This window comes from Anabrus simplex, chromosome 14, assembly GCF_040414725.1.
Source record: "Anabrus simplex isolate iqAnaSimp1 chromosome 14, ASM4041472v1, whole genome shotgun sequence".
Classification (NCBI taxonomy): domain Eukaryota; kingdom Metazoa; phylum Arthropoda; class Insecta; order Orthoptera; family Tettigoniidae; genus Anabrus; species Anabrus simplex.
In genome coordinates this window covers 73,093,681-73,116,261 of record NC_090278.1, presented here as the reverse complement: position 1 = coordinate 73,116,261, position 22,581 = coordinate 73,093,681, and the positions used below count along the sequence as shown (strand labels likewise).

General features: G+C 37.8%; 1 protein-coding gene across 7 annotated transcripts in view; it reads left to right on the top strand.

Annotated features, from left to right (window-relative positions):
- The window catches only part of LOC136885513 (transcription factor E2F3), a 199,552-nt gene extending 178,269 nt beyond the window's left edge, over positions 1-21,283 (top strand). For all 7 annotated transcript variants that reach the window (XM_067158111.2, XM_067158107.2, XM_067158113.2 and 4 more), the window contains exon 8: positions 10,158-21,283. In XM_067158111.2, coding sequence (XP_067014212.2) covers positions 10,158-10,309 — 152 coding nt within the window. In that variant the 3' untranslated portion in view covers positions 10,310-21,283. The remainder of the gene's footprint in view (positions 1-10,157) is intronic.
- Positions 21,284-22,581: the final 1,298 nt, after the last annotated feature.

The following is a 22,581-nucleotide window of genomic DNA, read 5'->3' as shown; positions in this document are numbered from 1 at the left end:
ATACCAACGAAGAGACTTGAACAGGAAGTAGACACAAAAATACCAGATTGCCAATTCGGGTTCAGAAAGGGCAAAAACACAACCCAAGCTGTGAAATATTTTCTGGACGAGATAGAATCAGCACAAAGAATGCCCAAGGGAAAACTGTAGCATGAAAAATACTCATCAAATGGACAGATTGTTTTCTAATAGTAAACGTGCTGTGAAACGGCTTCAAGGATTTTGCAGCGAGGTTAAAGTTTATTATCCCTAGTGTCTGGAAAGATAATTTAATGAAATCAGTTGCGGACTTGGAGATTCGCATTTGGATATTTGTAAACATCAGATAATTCACCTAAGAACTCATCGTTAAAACACCGTATATTATGCTCCTTCAGCATATCTGCATATGTATAAAATAAGATTTTTGTCTCTACATTGCTTAGAATTTAAAAAGAATGGTATTTCGGTATCGGTCATGTCCATAGTAACAAGAAAATGCACTTTTTACTTTTCCGTAATGTATGTATGTTTGTATGTACACGCATCACGAGAAAATGGCTCAAAATAATTTAATGAAAAAATTCAGTATGTGAAGTCAGGGGTGAGCCACTACAATCTAGGCTGTAAATCATTTTATTCACACTAGGTGCACAAAGAACATTTTCAGGACTAGGAAAGAATTGATCGTGGTTTAGGGGAAGGCCTAAAATTTAATTCTGAAATATTTATATTATTAGTGGTCCTATCAATAAATACTACATAATTAAAGTTACAGAGAATTAAATTTCCGATCATTTATGTCATACATTGTTACCGTACCGGCTTTGATAACACAGATATTCATGAATTAGTATTTTTGTTGCCAAGTACATATCAACGCCGAGCCACGAGAAAGTGGGTTAACAGGATTTAATGAAAGTCTGTATATAGTCGCGGAATAAGAAACAACAGTCTACATTATAAACAATTTTATTCGCCCTGTACGAAATTGTAGTTTCGGAAAAGGCACCTAAAATTTTATTTTTAAAATACCTATGTTTTTGGTCCTGTCGAAAAGTACTATGTAACAATAGTTAGAGAGAATACAATTTCCGACCATTAATTTTTTTTGTACTGTACCGACCATGATAAGAGTGGTATATCAGAGTCGGAAAATAACTAAATGTGAAGACCTGCAATATTAAATTACATTGATCAACAACAACATTGCATTGACCATTGTTATGTCATTTTAATTATAACAGAAACCTGTTTTGAATATCACTGCATAAGTCTAGGGGAGCAACTGGTGAATTCATGTAAACTAAATTCCTGAAAGGTGAGATTTAGGTACACCAAGAACCTACTACGCTGGTGTAGCAGGGGGTCCTAACTGGCTTGCTGGCAGGCTTGAGAGAAATAAAATACCTCTTGCGGCCCAAACACACTACCCCTGTGGGTGGGGGACGTATATGTAGAATACACCCGCGGTATCCTCTGCCTGTCGTAACAGGCGGCTAAAAGGGCGACCAAGGGATGATCAAATTAGAACCATGAGACTACTTGTAATTAGTACCATCACGCAGGGACCACCATGGTTCTCATTTACTTGCGCTTAGTACCACTATGTTAGGTATGCCCTATGTGATTAGTAGCGACAGTGTGTGAATCAGGATGAGGGTCTTACAGTACCTGTGATTCATACGCCTGTTTGAGCAAAACCCTACGGGATGAGCGACACCGTGGTTCTGCTTTGCCTATGCTTAGTTGAGGAATGCTGCGTGATAGTTTGGTCCCTGTGGTTAGTCCACTTATGTGAGGAGCGCCATACGTTTGCGTTGCCTGTAAATAACGCCGCAATGTGCGAAGCGCCCTAGGTCTGTTTTACATGTGCGCATTACACTACCTGTGAATAGTACCATAATGTGAGGAATACCGCGAGTCTACGCTCCTTTTGAATAGTAACGCCAAATGACAAATAGCATGGTTCTACTTTCCTAGGGATAAGTACCATTATGAGGGGCTGATTACCTCGATTTAGGACTTGTTTTGTTTTAACTACAAGCATAAGTAGTTCAGCATCGTTTTATAGAAGCAGTCCCTTCATCAGTAATACTGTTGTTTTGCGCCAGCTTCTGTGCGTGTGAGGCACTGTGGGTTGGTTCCACTGATCGTTTTAAATTCATGTCCATCCATTCAGTCTTGTCGTCCTCATGCTGTGAATTCTGGTTAGTGGGGGATTTCTGACTTTTAATTTGTTATAGTATTTCCTCTTTTTGTACCGTTAAGGGTGATGACCTTAATGCTAGGCCCCTTTAAACAAGCGTCATCATCAGATTTAGGTACCAAATAAAGGACAGTGAAAGTTATCCTTGGGCTAGTAATGATGCCATAAGATAAGGTTTTGGAAACTTCACGAAATGCACACATCTGCTCTGCTGTTATTCTGGGATTTCTAGACCAGGGCCGCCTTCTCACAGTCCAATTGTATTCATGTATGTCGAGTATTTCTCAAACCCTTAGATCCAGGTTAAGTCACCTGGGCAGAAATTTAACCCAGTGTCTAGGAGTAAGAGCAGGCACCCTACTCCAAGGGGCCAGCTTTAATACATCTATACTGCAATTTAATGCCCTAGTGAAAGTTTCTATTGGTTCACTGTCTAAAAATCTCTCTGGATGGTTTATCTGCCGCTGAAACTTTATACCATTTGCTATTACTGAAAAGCAAGTCTCTTAATCATGGGCTCGAATGAAGTAGGATACACTTACGTGTGCAGACTTTGGTTTGTGGCAACTTTCAAACCTGTAGATTCATACAGTTACCTATTTAAGAAACCAGCACATAAAATTTGAAGTTCTTAGCTCTATAATTGTAATATACTTGCCCTTTTTTTTTTATAGATATTATTCCTGGTTCAGTTATTGTGTGTAGAGCATCTTAAAAGACAAAGTTTCCTACTTTAATCAAAGGGGTTTAAAGAGCCTATGACCTTCCCTCTTCTGCAATTTATTGACAAACATTTCCACTTCCCATTTTGTAATTTCTACTTCCTCTTTAGGTGGCTTCTGTAATATTTTTCCTGTCAAAGTTTTATAACCACACTTACAGACTGGATCAAAGCAAGTAGGATATGTAAGTTTGTGGTCTTATGTTTACAGTAACCAGATGAGTAATTTACATACATCACCAAATTGCACACTTTTCACTGTTACTTGTAATAATACATATCTATAGGTTTTGCCTAACACAACACTAATGAACTTACAGTAAGTTCATGTTCCAGACCTCGTATAGCAATAGTGCTTGTGGAGCCACCTCAGTCCTTTACTGGCTAATACATACCTGCCAACATTTGAAAAGGGCTATCGGTAAAACTCACGTGCAACAAAAAAAAACGTACGATTTTGAACATAACCCAGCTTGACGAAATTATAATACTTCTAGGGTGCAAAATACAATAATTCATGCTTTAAACAGGATGTTTCAATGAAATAAAATGTACTTGCATCATAGGCCAATTATTCGTAGATGGAAATAACAATCAAGAAGAAATCAATGTTAAACAAGCAGCAGGCATGGCGAATATTAATTTGGAGCATACATAACAGGACTTCCTTGATAGATTAAGTGGATATGTGATAATTGCAAAAGGCTGTACACAATTAAACTTGTTTAATGTCATACAGGCAAGAAATACTACACACTGCAAATCACATGCTAGTTCGACTTTAAAGTCATAGTTGTGGTCTTTTTAGCTCCCTGCAAAAAAATCTTCATAAAATATTTTGTCATAACAGAGGCCAGAACTCCTTGTCTTCAAAATAGAAATAGACTCCACAGATTCAGTGGACGTGGATGATCTGAACTCTGTTCTAATTTTCTTCACAAGGCTGAAAACACATTCACATTCTGCATTGCTATGGGGTATGGTGAGAATAGAGAGAATTACCCTAGAAATTTGTTATACTTAGGAAGTGCATCGGCTCCATGAATTCTTGATATTTGTACCCAACGGAAATCACTCGCAGCATCTTGATTTGCAACCAAAGTGTCATCTACCTGAAGAGCTGTGTACTGCCTCTGAAGCTCATTCACCACCTCATCTGTAGTTTCATTCTCTTCCTTGCATGACATGATAGGAAATTTTTCCAAGAAAAAACAAATTTAAGAAACCCATGCATCTTCAATTTTGTCTAACTTAGCTTAAGACAGGCCATTCCAACTCGAGCACTTAGTGCTGGGGCGCTGCACTAAGCAGCACTGTCCCCCTCCCCACCTACCCCAAGCAGTGGTCGCTGCATGTGAACATAAGAGACATTCCATTCATTCACATTCTCTGTGTGTGTGTCATTCTCAGTAGAATCTGTTCGATAGAACAGACAGCAGAGCAGTTGGTTTCACCTTCATTGTCATTTAATCTTTCAAGGGTGGATTCATATTTTGTTCTCAATACCGAAGGGAAAGCTCAATGTTTAATTTGTCATGCCATTTTAAGCGTAAAGACTTCAACTGTTCGACGACACTACCACAATAAACATGTTTCCATCTATGATGACACTGTTGGCGCCGCAAGAACCGAACAAACTGCTAATTTAAAATCGGAATTGCCAATTTCTTCATAGATACGTAATAACTTACCCATTAGGAATTGTTTTACATGCAATTTAGATTTGTTTTCATTTTTAGTTTTGTATCATTAAGAACTGTTTAGAATTAGACTTAGATGTGCTGCTAAGAAAACACACCGGGTGAGTTGGCGACGCGGTTAGGGGCACTCGGATGTGAGCATGCATCCAGGAGACAGTGGGTTCGAACCCCACTGTCGGCAGCGCTGAAAATGGTTTTCCGTGTATTCCCATTTTCAAACCAGGAAAATGCTGGGGCTGTTCCTTATAAGGCCACAGCCGCTTCCTTCCCATTCCTATACCATCATCGCCATAAGACCTGTTGCAGAATAATACAAAGATGATTATTTTATCTCCCTGTTCCACAGATACTTGAACCCAACTCTTTAGAAGGCTATTACGGGCTATTGTTGCTCTGAAAATTGCAAAAAGTTTGCGACCCTTTATTGATGGTGAATTTGTAAAAGAATGTTTAATAGAGTGCTTGGAAGTACTGGGTCCACGCGCTGTGGCTCACTTTGATGCCATAAGCTTCTCAAAACAAACCATCTCTCATCAGGTACAGGAACTCACGTTTGTCTACTTATGAAATTCTTGGAGACTATCAGACGTTACAGACTTTGCACTCTGAACTCAATGCCTGATTCAAAGAATTGAATGGTATGGCACCTCAACTTGAAATTTACTTACGACCCCATTTTCAGCACGTCTAAAAAAAATCAGCATCATATTTCCAACCAGAGCTGATAAAGCTAGAGTGCGACGCAATCCTAAAGGACGTGCTACCACTACAGCGGTGGTTTAATATCCTTTTTACAAAGATGTTCAGCCGCAAGAATTTCCAAAACTTCAACCAGTTGCCTTAAAATTTACGTCAGTGTTCGGTACACCGTATGCGTGCGAACAGCTTTTTTCAGTTCTGAATTTAAACAAACGGATAACTATGACTCATAAAGGCTGTGCTTAGAATTTCTACTGGCAAATCGATTGTACCCATTATTGGTAAATTAGTTGCCACAAAACGATATCAGCAATCGACTTAAATGCTAATTTCACTTTAAGGCAAACACAAAGTATGTACAGAATAAATTGTGTGTTAATATATGTTCACAGAACTGTCATAAATGATATTGCTTTCATAAGCAGCACGCTGACTTGACCTGTGGTTCTGCTTCTGCCACTTCCCGTCCTTCTCCCACTACCTCAACGGTGCTATAGCTCAGCACTGGGGCTGCTGCCGGGGACTTGGGAGCACTCAGTTGGAATCGCTTGCTTTAAGACATCATCCTTGAGTGGAAACTTGATGATGATGTAGTCACAGGCAGTACAAAAGTAGTTTCTCACTGATGAAAAGAAAAGAGATTTATCTGAATCCTGGACTCTGTTTAAGTCTGAATGCCACTAGCTCATCACTTCTTGGATTTTGAATCAAGTTGTACTCAACCTCAAGGAATGAGGTGGTTTTAACAATTTTGGGCTTAAAAAACTTGTTGAACAACTGCTTTGACAAATCCATTAGAAGTTCTAATAAAAGGTGAACTTGTTGGAGAAGAAGTCTGAAGGGCAACACTGAATTAGTCAACTACAGGAATGAACGAAAGTGTGAAAGGCCGTGTTCAAATTTGAGGATAGGGACACAAATTTTCCTCACGTATTGTAGCAGAAGTCTTGGTTTTTAGGATGGGTTTGTCACATATGGAAGAATAACAATATGCTATAATTTTAGGGGCATGTATAGTAGCAGAATCATGCATTCTCTTCTTCTGATACTCTTTGAATCCACTTTGTTCAGCTCTAGGTATTCTGAAAGGTCAAGCTTGTGGAAATGTTTTGGGTACATAATATTACTTCCTCCTCAAAGAAAGAAACAAGCAGATCCCACTGGTCCAGTAGTCTATCAAAACATCTGCCTAAAGATAACCACCTAGTACATACGTACTCCAGAATTTTCTTTGCCCCTTTATTGTGCAAGTTCTGAAATTTCTGAAGGTTTTTTTTTTTTTTTTTTTTTTTTTTTTTTTTTTTCACTCATCTCTTAAGAAGTAATATATATCAAGGATCTCATCCACTTTAAGTGGTAATCTTCCATCACCTTTTTCAGCGTCAATATTAGTTAGGTGGCAAATACCAACCTATGATGGCAATCCCTGGTATAACTTCAGAACTGCTGAAACCCCATTTTTGTGTCCTATCATAACAGGAGCATTGTCAGAGCAGAAAGCCACACAGTTTTCAATTGGTATGTTATGAGAATTCAGCTCTGATCACTTCAGGTTACCTATGTTTCGCCCTGTTAAGTCCCCCTCTAACGCTGGTTTGGAGAGCACAGTGCTCACTACTTTTTCCCGTGGAGTATTGTGGAATATAAAGACGATAGGATACAATTTGGTTCCATCCGTTGCCAAAGAAAATGGTCCGTTCTGAAGGCACTTTCTTGTTTCTGTTTCTTGTTGGATTTATTCATGATAATCTACAATGGGAATATAACGTATGAAAATGCCAGAGAAAAAAAGTCTCTATATCCATTGAAACATCGAAAGGAACCTGGATCACTGAACGTCACATAAAATTATAACGTAAACACTCAAGGCAGTCAAACACTTCATTAAAACATGGCAAGGCACATGAAGTCTTATACCAGTAAATGAACATGACGCCAACTTCGTGAACGAAGAATATGCACATGGTAAAAAACACGCATGGAACGAATGTGATTCTTCTTCTTTAAAATTTAATGGGCTTTAATAATAGTGGTATACACAGTCACTGGAATGAGTGTAATTAGTTCAACCGAGACCATTTACAATAATATCAGACCTTAATACAAAAACAACATGGCCGACGATTCGGTTCCATGTAAACGCCTGTATTATTGATTGTTGTATTGAGTTGCTAAGCTGTCGATAATAACAAACAAAATACTTTACTTTGTGTGATAGACTAATACTATCTAGTAATACCCTATATTTAGATAAGCAATATGTGAATAATTCGAAATATAAATATTTTCTATGAACTAGTATGGGAAAGGAAGTAGGTAATATAGGATTGTATTCTAAAATAACATTCCTGGGGGAATATTTGATGCATTTCAATTCAGTCAATTAATCCGTCATTAATGATCCGAATTTAGGGCTGTTGTCCAAGTGGCAGATTACATATTGTCTACCTAGTGTTTTCTTAAGCGATTTCAAAGAAGTTAGAAATTTATCTAATTGGTAAATTATTCCAGACCATAATTCTTCTTCCTCTAAAATCAGTACTCGTTTCTTGAAGTACATTTATTTCAATGACCTTTCTGTTGCCTACCTCATTCAAGAAATCTGTTAGAAACATAACCTTATCACGAATTTCAATTCTCTCATAACAATGATTCTGATTAATGATCCACCAAACTGCTTCATCTGTTTCTCTTCATATAATCAATTTGAAATTCTCTGCTAGCATTATGCATCTTCTTATAAGGCATTTTAAAACCCAAATCGTTTGCAACGTGAATATGTACTCTACGTGATGGTACCGTCTATCAGTTCATGCCTTGTCCCCTGAATTAACAAAGAGAGTATAATATTCACAGATAAAATAGTTAGCTTTAACTTTTTATAGCCTCACTTTTAAAATCCTCAAAAGGTATAGTAATTGAGAAATGTACTAGGATTGGCACCAACACAGAGTTTTGGCCTTTTCCGGAAAAACACAGCTCATTAAGTACACGGAACACATTCTCTCTATTGACAAATTTATCCTCAATTAATTTAATGCATCCTAACAAATTCCGTGTAATTTTTTTAAAAGTTGCTTTACGTTGCACCGACACAGATAGGTTTTATGGCGAATATGGTATATGAAGGGCCTAGGAATTCGAAGGAAGCTGCCGTGGCCTTAATTCGAGTACAGCTCCAGCATTTGCCTGGTGTGATAATGGGAAAACCACGGGAAACCATCTTCAGGGCTGCCGACAGTGGGATTCAAACCCTGTATCTCCCGGATGTAAGCTCACAGCTGTGTGCCCCTTACCGCACGGCAAACTCGCGCGGTACACTTTATCTGATTGTAAGTGCACGTGCTGTAATGTGAATTACATCCAGGCATGCAATACGATCGAAAGGTGGTGGTGAATATTGTTTTAAGAGGAAGTACAACTAGGCAACCATCCTTTATATGACACTAATCAGAGAGAAAAATGGGAGGGATCCGACACTTCGAAAAATGAAGGCCTCGCCCAAAGGAAGGCAAGGGCCACGAAGGGCGTGATAAGGAGACTCCCTAGCCCTCCCAAACATAATAGCGTCGGGGTCGGAAAAGAAAAAGAGTTGACCAAGAAAGGTCGGATAGGATGGATGAAAGTGAGGAGCCTGGCACAAGTAAGTGGAAGCAATGCTAGGACTCAGCTAAGGGCCCCATCATCGCCATCCCACGCTCCAAAGTTCAGAGCCGCTGGGGCCCCTTTTAGTCGCCTCTTACGACAGGCAGGGGATACCGTGGGTGTTATTCTACCGCCCCCACCCACGGGGAGATACGATCGACACATCCTAATATATCAAAATAGTTTTAAAACCAAATTTCAATGAAAACATCACTACACTAACGTTTCCTAATCAAACCAAGCCAACCGATAGAGCTAAACAGATGCTCATTTTTACATTTGAACAAACCGATCGGTGCACCATTTTAGCTAATATTGATAGCCGTATGAAGGTCTGATGTATTGTAGTTGGTCTTGGTCCAGCAAATACAGGAAACTGTGAAGCACGAAGTTATAACACAAAATCTAAAACACTTCATTGAAATCATAATCTTGATAAAGCAAACAAAGAATATAGGTTAAATCACAACAAGCGAATGGAGTGGAACAAGAAATTTGCAGAGCAGGGCCTGTCGACACCGAAGATACACACGTAAGAACTGTTATCCCAGCTTTAGCCTGTCGACACCAAAGATACACACGTAAGAACTGTTATCCCAGCTTTAAATCCAATTAGTAACGGCACAAACATCGCACGGTTAAAAATACCAATCGTATCAAAGAATGAGTTATCGACTATCGTGGAGTTGCCTTCGACCAAGACGGAGCGTTCTTCGACCCGTGCAAACAATCTATTGTTCAAAAGTGGAGCGAATTTTGAATGTTAACGTTTCAAATTTTTCCGCGAAGTCGTAAAATGACACCGTTCATCCGTAAAACGCTGCAATTTCCTTAAATTTTATGGATAAACCGTAAAATTTGACCGGTATGCTTATAGTATAAACATTAACAGCTCGCACTTTTTGTTCTACTTGCTATGTACATATGTATAGGAAATATCAGTTCTTACCACTCTTGGTATTCTTGCGTTTCCACTAAGAAGGAAACTGTTTCAGCATGCAAGTTTGTTTCAGAATGTGATTGTTCTATAATATCTGTTTCTGTACTAGTATAGTTATTCAGATTAAATGGTCTAAAGCTAAGAACTGTTTAGCTGCAGGCCATTTGCGTATAATTCTTATGTATAATCTGTGTTGGTTTATGCATTTTGTAATATTGTTAGCGACTTATTTTTTCATCCGTGTTTTCTTATTTTGTTTTCTAGAAGGCGATTCCATGCTGGACATGTCAGGTCTGTCATCAGCATCGTACAACTGTGAACCTTTCCTTTCGCTAGAACCTCCTCTGACAAGCTCGGACTATAACTTCAGCCTGGACACTGGGGAGGGTCTCACTGATCTGTTCGACTTCTTCTGAATCCGTCTGTGATGGTGTGTGCTGCCTGCGTTTTCTCTTCCTCGACTATAGGAGGCTTGACTGGTTTCCTCCATTTACGCCACCTTTGTCTTAACATTTTGAAGGTTTTGCAATATGGAAAGAGGAGTAGGAAGACATTTTTAATACCTGTTCTGTAACAATATATATATATAAATTCAACTAAAGCAATTCACTCACAGATATTATATATTACAAGACATTTTGTAGTAGCATCTGTTTGGTGGGCATTCTGTTGAAGGAAGAGAAATTTTAATTCTTATTGAACCTTTGGGTGCCTAGTTTCGGATTTAACTATCGATTGTATTATGCATGAACACAAACTAGCCCACTTGATTCATATTGCAAAAGAAATGTGCAAGGCTCTCCTTTTGTTTCTAACGAGTGAATGAATAGGATGTTTTTAATTGCCATTATAAAACTGTGTATTATTTGATAAACGAATGTGTGACGAATGGTCATGGAGAGAGCATTGTTCTTGTTAACGATATTCACTATAAGCACCGTTTTTTTAATTACAAGCGTTTTTAAAGAAATAAGTTTTAGCTGAGATTTGGAGTTATCAGTACTGGAACACATTATCATATGCCAAAGATTAAGAATTATGTCCATTGTATTGTTAAAAGAAAGATACGATATGGCATGTATTGTCTGTAAAGAATGAATGCTAAGATGAAATAATTCGAGGAGTAATGCTGGAGTTGAGAGATATTCTATTTCATGTTTTCTTATTATACTGCACAGACCTTGCTACAGTATAAATTCCAAATCAACAAAGTAGTTCTCAGTATTTAAAATATGTGAAAGATGCACCAGATAGGGAATAGTTAATTTATATATCGCCCTACATCGTTGTGATCTGGTTCACAGTTGCCTTGAAGTGAGGCTGATGACACCAAAAGCCTAGATTATATCCTGTTTGCTTTCATATACTGTATACTTGTAATTTTTTTTAATTCTTCAGTTGTCTAAAGAATATTACAAACTTCTCATTCCATGTAAATTTGTGTATCTCAGTTTACATTTCATATTTCATTTTGAAAGTACTCAACAAAATTTGGCACTAACTTGACTTCTTTATATATTCGAAACAAATGAAAAGCAGTGACGCAGGGAGGATTTTTTATTGTGAAATCAGATTTTCATTTTCAACTGTGAAGTTTATCCGTGTGTCGATACTAATAGAGAATTCATAAACCTAAAAAATAAAACATGTAATAAAGGAATATAGTTGAAATGTAATCTTTTTCAGCTTTGACAGACTGTAAATTTTCATAGTTAGAGACATCCAGGGAAGAACCATCAGTAAGGAATGTTGTTGATAGAAGTAATTGCCAAGTGGTGGGACCATGTTGTAGAGATGCGTAATTATGAGGATGAGACTATGTGTTTATCTTTCTAGCTCTGCATCCTTCGTTTTTGGTATTTTGTAGTCTTGATTAACATGTTCCTTGAACAGGAATCAAGGTTTGCATTTGCGTTTCATGTTACATCTTCATTACTACTGAGGAGTTTTTATAATGTAACTTTACATTATGATTCTAATGTACATTCTTCTCTGCCCAGTGGGATGGGTGTCAGAGCTGTCATGCTGCCTTGCTTACAGGAGGTTTGTTTTCTCATTATGGGGAAATTGAATTTGAAGGATGGCTTAATTCAATCGACAGCTGGTCAGTTCCATCTTTGCGAGTTTCAGATAGGGTCACCAGTGTGCCACCCTGCTTTCTGATTATTTTATAGGTCGATATTGTTAAAGTCAATTGTGGACAACTGATGTGCACTATTTTGGCATGTGTGAAGTTTCTTCCTCTTTGGGATCTCTGTGAACCAGATCTCAAAGTAGCTATGATGCAATAAATATAAGTGATAACTTGCCAGAGCAGAAATTCTACCGAATGTGTCTTGTGGGTATAATGACATGATTCCAGATAACTTTAAATTCCTAAAAATCCATAGATGTGTTCAGCTTTACACATCATACCATCCCTGTTTGGTGGTGGTGGTCTGTACTTGCTATTGTTAATAATTTATTATGAAACATGAACTAATATATAATATACATGGGCATCCTGAAAGATGATGTACAAATCTTTATGCTATTTATCCTTGTCTGTTTGCACTACACTTCCATTTACTTTTCAGAAAGTAAAGCATATGCTTGACAAATTCCGGTTTTACTACTTTTATTTTCCTGCAGGTATTTTTTGTTATTTTCCTTGTGTTAGTGATTTGGCAGTTCTTTCTTTACTCATGGCGGGTTTGAAAAGTGCTCAGTTATTTCAGAAAGTACTTATAGGTAGGGGGGCGTGAGGCTTCATCAATGCAATATTGCGGGAAATACTTGTGGAGGCTTTTACATTTTTATTCTTGTTTCCGATGATCTGTAAACCACTTCTTAATCTATTGGCATACTAGTTTTTTAACATGCTTGTAAATGCCATATTTTTCATGCTAAACATAAGGTTTTACACTGCTAGGTTTTATACATGTAATCTGCAATGTACTGAATTTTAATCATACCTGTGTTCGATTGAAGTGTAGCCTGAACAACAATTTAAAAGTTTTTAGTGCTGTGAAATGCGTGAGAAATGCAAAGTCATCTAATACTTTGCACTTCATCTCTTCATTTTTCTTGCCAACCTTGCATACGGCACAGTCTTGTCATGGAGTCTTTGTTTAGGGTTTGCGGATATAATCCTTCACGCGGCCACTTCCTTCCCAGTCTTAGCCCTTCCCTGTCCCATCATCGCCATTAGACCTATCTGTGTCAGTGCAACGTAAAGCAACTTCTAAAAAAAGAACTTGCATGGCATGTTATATGAGGGCTTAATGCTACTGTATAGTCGATTATTTTGGTAATTCCTTTATGGCACACATCAAAGAGGAATTTGGGAAGGGAATCACAGGACAGCACTGTTGTAAGTGAAAGTGATACCATACTCATTTAAGGCTCACAGTCTGACAGAAATTCAAGTCGTCCACGCGGGGACGTCGCCAGGATTATCTCTGTGAATGGTCGTTGCCTAACAGGTGGCTATCTGTGTTAATTAGTTTGTCTTTTGAATATCCAATAAATACAAATTTATACTAGAATGCTACAGCAATGCATAAAATGTGGTCTTTTTATTGTAAACAAAAATCTTCCCACAGCAGCTGCAGTTTGCACAAAGACTAAGAGTATCTGAAGAACAATAAATACAGGTGAATGGATTAGGCCTACTTCGTGTAGTACGAAGTTACGTGAGAATAGGTACAGGTGTGGTTGATAACGAGTCAGTGTCGGGTGTTTATTTTGGGTTAATAAAAGTATGGTTGTTGAAGACCATGATGGAATTTTTGAGGCTGGTAATGGCCGACGGAGACTGTTGCCATGGGATTTTCTAGGTACAGTATGCAGAAGAGGCACATTAGCATTTATTTCTATTACACCTTTGCCATTATGGAAAACTTTGCCTTTTCTCAAATATTTTCAGTTGCTGCTATATTCAATGTGGTTAGGCTTGGGCTGATTTCTTGTTAGATGTTTCTCACTGACTGTAAAATTTTAGATGCTTTAATATGTTGCAGATAGTATTCCTATGATTCTCAGAATAAACACAGACTTCCGAATTTCATTTAAGCGTAGACCCTATGATTCGGGACATCAATGAGAAGTTGCAAAGTTAACTTTAATGCGCCTCGAACCATAATATTGGTGTCATTTACGACTTGCCAAAGCAATGAAGAATTTGGGTTGTTTGTAGGTTTCTGATCACCTTGACACACTGTAAAGTAATTTAATTTGAAAAATTTACACCCAAATACTAAGTGGATTCTCTCGTCTTCTGGCATATTATCTATCGCTCGTCTGCTGTGATTCCGGCTCCATAATTAAATGGTTAGCGTGCTGGCCTTTGGTCACAGGGGTCCCAGGTTCAATTCCTGGCAGGGTTGGGAATTTTGACGTCGCTGATTAATTTCACTGGCAGGGGGGCTGGATGAATGTGTCGTCTTCATCATTTCATTTCATCCCGACACGCAGCTTACGTATGATGGTATGAGCAGGTAATAAAGTTAACTCCAGCATCTTTTCCAATAATAACATCATAGGCAAAACTCAGTACCGTTCTAGGTTCGTGATCTGGACTCGTTTCAAGAGAAGATTCTAGTATGGCAGTGTTGACATGTTGACCTTTCCGATTTACCCGGAAACGTTTAGGTTTTTAACTCTTCTTCCGATTTTCCAATTTTTTTTTACTAATGTAACTAATACAACCTCTAGTACGGCCTATACCCTTCCCCTACGATAAAGGATAAATTATTATGTGCTTGTGTAATTTACGGAACCTCGTTTTCAAGCGTATTTGTTTTATGTTTTATTTCTTGAGTGTTTTGTCCGTCACCATCGTGTTTCCCGCTTACCTCAGCAACGTGTGCGCTTCATAGAGCTGGGGATTCGAAGCGGCAATCGTCCTGCAAGCAAGAGGCTAGCGCACGCTAACAACTTAGTTAATTGGGACGAAAGAATGGGTTTGTTATTGTGTTGTTCATGCACTGTAAGCATCGTTTCTGTGCGTAGTTTCGTCGGAGTTGTAGGCCACTTTTTTTTTTTCTTCTTGCATTTCTATGCTTTTGCCCTCTGTCAAAGTCGTATGTTAATAATGTATGGACCGGGTGAGTTGGCTGTGCGGTTAGGGGCGCGCGGCTCTGAGTTTGCATCTGGGAGGTAGTAGGTTCGAATCCCACTGTTGGCTGCCCTGAAGATGGTTTTCCATGGTTTCCCATTTTTACACCAGGCAAATGCTGGGGCTGTACCTTAATTTAATTAAGGCCACGGCCGCTTCCTTCGAACTCCTTGGCCTTTCCTATCCCGTCGTCGCCATAACACCTATCTGTGTCGGTGTGACATAAAAGCCACTAGCAAAAAAAAATAATGTATGGGATAATTTTAATTAGTTGAGTGTTTTTAAAGGGGTTGTGTCTGTGACAGTTTCTGGTATTTTCTTTCTTCGTTATGGCCTAAAAATATAAGAAACGTTATCTCCAAGTGTTCGGAGATAGATACCTATAAATTTCTGTTCAATTTTGCCATCTGATAAAGAAACTACCGTATTTTCTCGCGTAATTAACGCCCTTGCATAATTTACGTAACCCAATATTTTTGGGTCCAAGGTGTAGAAAAAGAAAGTGTTCACGTAATTGACCCACCCACAACTTCGAACATCCATCACTGAGCTTCGGGTGCAGTTTGAAATAAAGATGTCAACTATGTAAGTAGCAAGCGCCCTGTTGCAAAAGCGTGCGTTCCAAACACAGGGCAAGATTCTGTTATTAGCCGTCAGGAAATTCCACTGAACCGGTTTTACGAGTGTTTCAGGTACGGGACATTCTGTGATCTCAAAATTGTTTGTCATTCCACAGTGTTGGAATAGTACTGCATCATGCAAACTGGCGGTGATCAGTTACGCCGAATCGTGCAGGAAGGGAGTAGCGGGCATCAAGTACCGGTATTCAGTGTCCAAACGAAACGTGCGCTACCGCGGTAACAGAAGTGCACTTCAAGCGGCTAACTAGCCTTGCAAAACATTTCGCGGGCCAAAAAGCGGCAAGTGGAGGATTATCTGCTTAAATATATGATTTAGTTACGCAATGTTGGATAAGCCGTTCCTCGCGAAATGCTGTATTTTAAAGGATGTGAAATACCCGCGGCACATGGAATTAATGTCTCGGATTTGAAGTGTAGCTAAGGCTTCGCTAAATATTTTAGGAGAAATGGACTTTCTCTTCAACGAAGAACAACATTGTGCCAAAAAATGACGAAAGATTTCAACCATTTTCATCGCTTTGTGATTGAGAAGCGTAAAGTGAAGGAATATTTGATCTCCCTTATAGGAACCGCAGGTCAGACGTCAATCAGTTTCCATATACCCCAAAGTCGAACAATCGATATGAAAGGAACATAAAGTGTTATTGTATGCGCTACTGCAAGTCAAAAATAACGATTTACTGCAATGCTTGCTGTAACAGCTGATGGCTGAAAGCTTGCAACTTATATTGTTCTAAAACGAAAAGCAATGCCTAAAGCAAAATTTCTGCGAGTGATCCTCGTTCGTATTCAACAAGAAAGGTAGATGGACACGTCACTCCTACAAGATTTTATATGAACGGTTTGGGGTAATTTAGCAGGGTCCCTCCTTCGATGCCCGGCCCTTCTCATGTTGGACTTTGTTTTTTGCCGGTATTGTCATTCAGGTTGTTTTGTCAGCTCGTAATGGGAAGAACATTTTCCAGTGTCGGTACTTCAAACCCACGTGTCTAACTTGCCTGATGTACTCTCTTTGACTTTTCAGAAAAATCTCATGCCGGAATTTCACACCAAATGACGATAACCGCAAATCAGTTGAACCAATTATGTTTATATTATATTTGATGTATCTTTTAAATGTAAATGAATTGTAAATAATTTATATATATCTGAATTCCTTTAATAATTTACACATCCGATCTTTTCGCCTGTACTGTGCATTAATTACGCGAGAAAATACGGTATTATGCCTTTTGTTGCGTGTGTCGGTGTGACATAAATATTGTTATTCATATGTGTCATAAATGAGAGTGATTAGGTACATTTTCTAGTAACCATTTTTCTATTTTCTTAGTTTCAGATTTTAAATTTGTTGGTCAATTCGCATTCTAACTGTAGATATGTATGCCTTTTATCCTGACCTTTTTTCACGAAGACCGTGGTGGAATATATGTGATGAAATCCAAGAATTTAAAAAGTCATCCTATATTTGGTTTCTAAAAGCTGGCAGGTATACATGTGCCAGAAGAGTTAATTGGGCCTTAAGACAATATTTTATGAGAATGTCCTCCGATATATGATAAATTGTAAAGCTTATTTCATCCAGGTTTATAATTTCATTAACCCAGTCCCCATTATGGACGGCAAATCTTTATCAAGCCCAAAATATTTGCCGCATGTCCAGGATTTGCATGTGGTATGCTGAAGGTGTAGGGAGAGTGTGAAACACAGTGTCGGCATAGTCTACTTCTGTCGAAAAATTAGTCTTAATGTCTCCATCCAATGGACGAATCACCATCAACAGCATCATTCACCCTTACTCAAGATGAACACTGCACAGAGGTTTGGCATTAAATCAAGACTTTTGGCGCACAATGTACAGATCAGAAATATTGTGTTTCACCACCTCTCATATACTGATGGCCATCGGTCTGATGATATATAGTGACTAATTTACTCCATACAACAGGTTATTTCCCCATAGTTACTAGCTCACCTTAGCTTGCCAGTGGCATGTGCATAGGCACCAAGTACTCTTCACATAATTCCATATAGGTTGTTTTCTACCAATGTACCTGTCGTGATACACTTGTGTGGAATTATTTTAATTGTATGAAATATTCACCAACATGGAGCTTCACACATGAAAATCTCAGAACTTTGTTATCAATCATCTATATATATATATATATATATAAAGCAGAATATCTGTTCCTTATGCAAATCCATACCGTTCCACCAATCTGAACAAATTTTTTTATGTAACTTTCCTTTTTGAACCTTGCAGGTAACCCCCATTGCAAAGAAATTTTAACAGAGAAGATGTCAAAAAAAAAAAAAGTCCATTTCTAGGCCCTTTGGCACATTAACATAGGCAAAATATGAAATTTGTCGTACAAGGGCAAGACATACCTCATGCAAGGGAAGAACACAACTCTCTAAGTTCCTGTGGGGCTGAAAATCCTTTATTAAGGCCCCTGAACCAACCATTATGGGGAAATTGTCACCTCACTATCCCCGCTGTTAGATTCGGATGAAGAAATGACCGGCCATAACCATAGCAATGTCAGCTTAAGGAGTCTACAGTAGAGTACAGGTGTGGAGAGTCAAAGTAAAGCATGTGTGTGAGTATAGGCAAGGCCAAGGAGAGATTCTGCTTCATCATTTTAAACTCATAGCTAACATTAATGTTCTGAGATAGTCATTGTTTTTGGAACCACATTACCATATTCTTATCAGCATAAATTATTGTGAATAGCACCAAAGTGCTTTGGCTATGAAAAGGCTGATTTCTAATTATCGTTAATCTGCTGTTAATCTTTATGGTTCGCCAGGTCCACATTTCCATACTACTATCACGAAAATGTTTCCGAATAGCACCCCAAGTGTTAGGTACTTTCGTTATTTACAAGAGAATCTCCTTAAATATTTTAAACTCATGAATTGTAACCCATATGACCTATTCTGGAGAAAAACACTGTCGGGATAATCCCTAGAGGTGGAAGTGGCATATAATAATAATAATAATAATAATAATAATCTGTAGTTGTTCAGGTCACTGAGAAGAACAGGGGTACTCTGAATGTTGTTTAAGCGCAAGTTCAAACCCTATCTGCATGGAAGGGAGATGTTGGGTGGGTTGAGAAGTTGTCAAAGAAAAGTCCAAAATGTTCGAGATTATTTGTGTATGTTCCAGCCTACCTCTCGACCAAACTTTGTGCTCATGTGACTTACTATTCTGGAAAAAAGACTGTGCAGGCAAGACACCCCTAGGGGAAGGGGTAAAATGTGAAGAATGTTGGTGTCAAATCCACAATTTTCAGGGTCGCCAAGATGAGCTGTGACATTTTTTATGTTGATTTGGAAGGGGTGAAAAAGAAAATGACTGAAAGGAGTGTTTTTTTTTGTAGTTTCTGGGTCTCTAGGGTGATTGTTGTCAGTTGAAATCATGTAAATCATATCATCAGGGGGATGTGCAATTACATACAGTTATAACTTCTATTATATATTTGAAAGGATCGACTACTTCCCATGGGAGGGGCTGAATAATCTTGACTTAAAATGTTAAATTATACTCACAGTATTTCTAAATCTACAAAACGTTTGTAAACTATGAATGGTCACAATAAAGAAATTGTAAAAATAACTTAAATCAGGTAATACAAATCCTAAAAGTAAACATTAAAATAGCTACCCGAACAGAACTATCCACTACAGCTAATATAGTATACTGTAACAGCCGTGATTTCCTACAAAACGTATAGTTAATTTGATGTTTGATTTACCATATATTTTGCAAGTATATTTTATCTTTTGATTGTGCATACAAATCCGGAATAGTTATTATCGATTACGTACCAGTCTCTCCCTGCTGTATTCATCAGTTTTTTTTATGTGTGTGTACAGGCTGGGTGTATGAGTTACAAACTGTTATGGTTCATGTTCAGTGGTACACAGTTCTACTGTACGAACACTTCATATTCTGATAGGTGGCACAGCAAAAACATTGACATCACATCCCCTCCACCAAGGCATTCTACCACACAAGACGCTGTCAGGGCTGGCAGCAAGTGTATGCTTCCTACACAATGCATACGTTGTTCCTAAGGAAATTATAATCTAGTCCTATCCTCTACAGTCCTTTGCATTAGACCAGAATCTAACCAGCCACTAATAGTAATTTTGTCACAATCTCTCGCTTGACATCGACATTCATGCGCGACAGATCTCCAACCTAACCCTGTCGCTAGCTAACGATCAGGGGTAATGTTTGTCCACATCACAGATAACAGCAGAGTAAGCATGGTGAAGAGGAAGGCGGGCAACAACCTGTATTTTCTCGGAATTGCTAACTTCATTCCTAATTCTTTCATCATTATGCACAGTAGTACTCAACACATTCTTGTCTTTCAAAATATTGCATTAAGGGGATCTTTACCATTCACATCCATGACAATGTTTTCACTGTTTGTGCTGTGCCATTCTTCGATGTATCAGTGACATTCAGTATTCCTGTTTTTAAGTCATGAAAACTTCCAGTATTATGCCTTCTTCCATGAAAAAGAAATTTATTTTCAGATTTCAAATAATTTTTGGGATTGCATCATTGTCGGCTAAGATGACCCTGCCTTGTAAATAAACCATTGACATAAAATTTGTTTTGAAATGTGTATTATAAAAGCTAACTAATATCATTCATATTTGTTGGTTTGTATTAATACCTTGGATATTGTTCAGTTTTCCTAGTGTTACCTCATTTTGCTGTACATTATATTTCAGTTTGAAGCTGAAAATATCATCAGTATATTTTATATTCTGCAAGGGAAAAAGAATAATTTGTTGTAGCACATATGCCTTCTCACTTACACCATCAATATGAAACCTGACAATCTGATACAGTTAATGCTAGAAATGAAGACTGAAACTACACAGTTCAAGTTACATGGAATTCTTGTACAATTCTATCCCTCCACTAGCACCAAAACAAGCTTCAGCTATCATGGTTATTATTGTGGTCAATGAAAGCTAGACTTCCCAAAAGAATGACTTCAATGACAGGAGATTTTGCTTTGTACAAAGTGTGAACTTAAAGTATGGTCATTTGAAACAATAACAACCTGAGCTTTAATCATAACTAGATAGGAACAACTCAACTAATGTGTCTTTCCTTTTATATCCTGATTATGAGAAACCATCACAACTCCTACTAGTGTCTTTATATTTTTTGCCATCCTAAGAACCTATGAGAATTTCACCCTTATTTGAAGTTATCTGGTCCTGTCCTAGCAAACAAATGTCCAGTAGGGCACCATTTAATAAGAAAAAAAAATCTTATGTCCATCATTGATTCAGTGCATTTGTGAGTGATCATATGCTTAGACCTAGGTAATAAATTGTTATTTTAATTTACAATAATAATGTGATGTCACCGGTGTAAATACTGTGAAGCGAGCTTCATTGAAGCAGTTTGATTCAGAGTTTATTGAAAAGTTGCATTAGATTTCTCTGTAATTCGAGAAGCCTTATTTTTAACATGTCATTTTATAAAAACTGAACCAATTTCATTATATATTAATTTTGTAACCAAATGATATATAACTGTGTTATATAGAGATGTTTAACATCTTAAAATATATATATTTATTGCTCATAAACTTTTATGTATGAATTTATTTCTCTTGAAACAGTCATTTCAGGCTATGATAAAGAGGAGCAACCTTAACAAAGGACCTTCCATTTTATGAAAGGTATTTTTTCATTTCTCTTATAATTTAATGATAGTGTGTTCAGAAGTGTAGGAACGTTCCACTTGAAAGGTAGCATTTTTAAGTGCAAGATTGCCTGCGTTGGTAGTAAGAGCCAATGTGTCGCATACAATATAATTTTATTAGTATTTTCTGGCCAGTCTCCACCGATCTGCATTCTGGGCACTCGTCCAGGTGGCAGATTTCCTGACTGTAGTTTTCCTAGTCATTTCTTAAATGATTGCAAATAATTTTGAAATTTATTGAACATCTCCCGTGGTAAATTACTCCGATCCCTATTTCTCCTTCCTATGAACAGATATTTGTCATGTTGAATGCAATCTTTATCTTCATATTTCATCTTTCCTACTTTTCAAAACACCACTTAAACTTATTTGTCTACTAATGTCATTCCACACAGTTCAGAACATATCACTTAGTCAAGCACCTTGTCTCCTTTCTTCCAAATCTTCCTAGCCCAAACTTTGCAACATTTTTGTAACACTGCTCGTTTGTCAGAATTCTCCCAGAACAAATCGAGCTGCCTTTCTTTTGGATTACCTCCAGTTCTCGAATAGAGTAATCCTGGTGAGGGTCTCATAGACTAGTTAGGGCCTTCTCCTTTACATCCTTACTCAACCCCTAAATACAGGTAGACCTCTACGCCATAGTTAAGTTCCGCGGAATTGCTGCGCATACCGAATTTGCGTAATTCGAGAATCATTTTATATGAAATTTATAGGGTTGGGTTTCCGTTTACTCCCGTATTAAGGTTAAAATAACAGTGATTCTTATTATTTTTATGAAAAATAACCACAATCTTGTTTCTGAAATGCATTTTAATAAAAAAATTATACACTTAAAGATTTCACACTGAAACACACAATAATAAACCAAACTCTGCATACAAGCTGTTGGATTTAGCTTGAATATCAGCTCCAGAGAGAGGCATGTGTTTTTGGTTGTCATGCTCAATCCAATGGCTTAGAATTTTCTCTATTTCGATCGCTTCCGAGCAAGATTTGGTCACTTGTCACATTAAAATTAGAAGAAGATCGAGCAGTTTTTCAAATTGATTTTGCATTGTCACGAATAGTTCTCACAGTGGATTCACTAAGTCCGGGAGCATGCTGAATGTCAACAATAGGCTGACCTTTCTCACAGCAATCCACAACTTCTAACTTTATGTTTCTAACGGATAAAACTTTCATATATGCTTCTTTTTT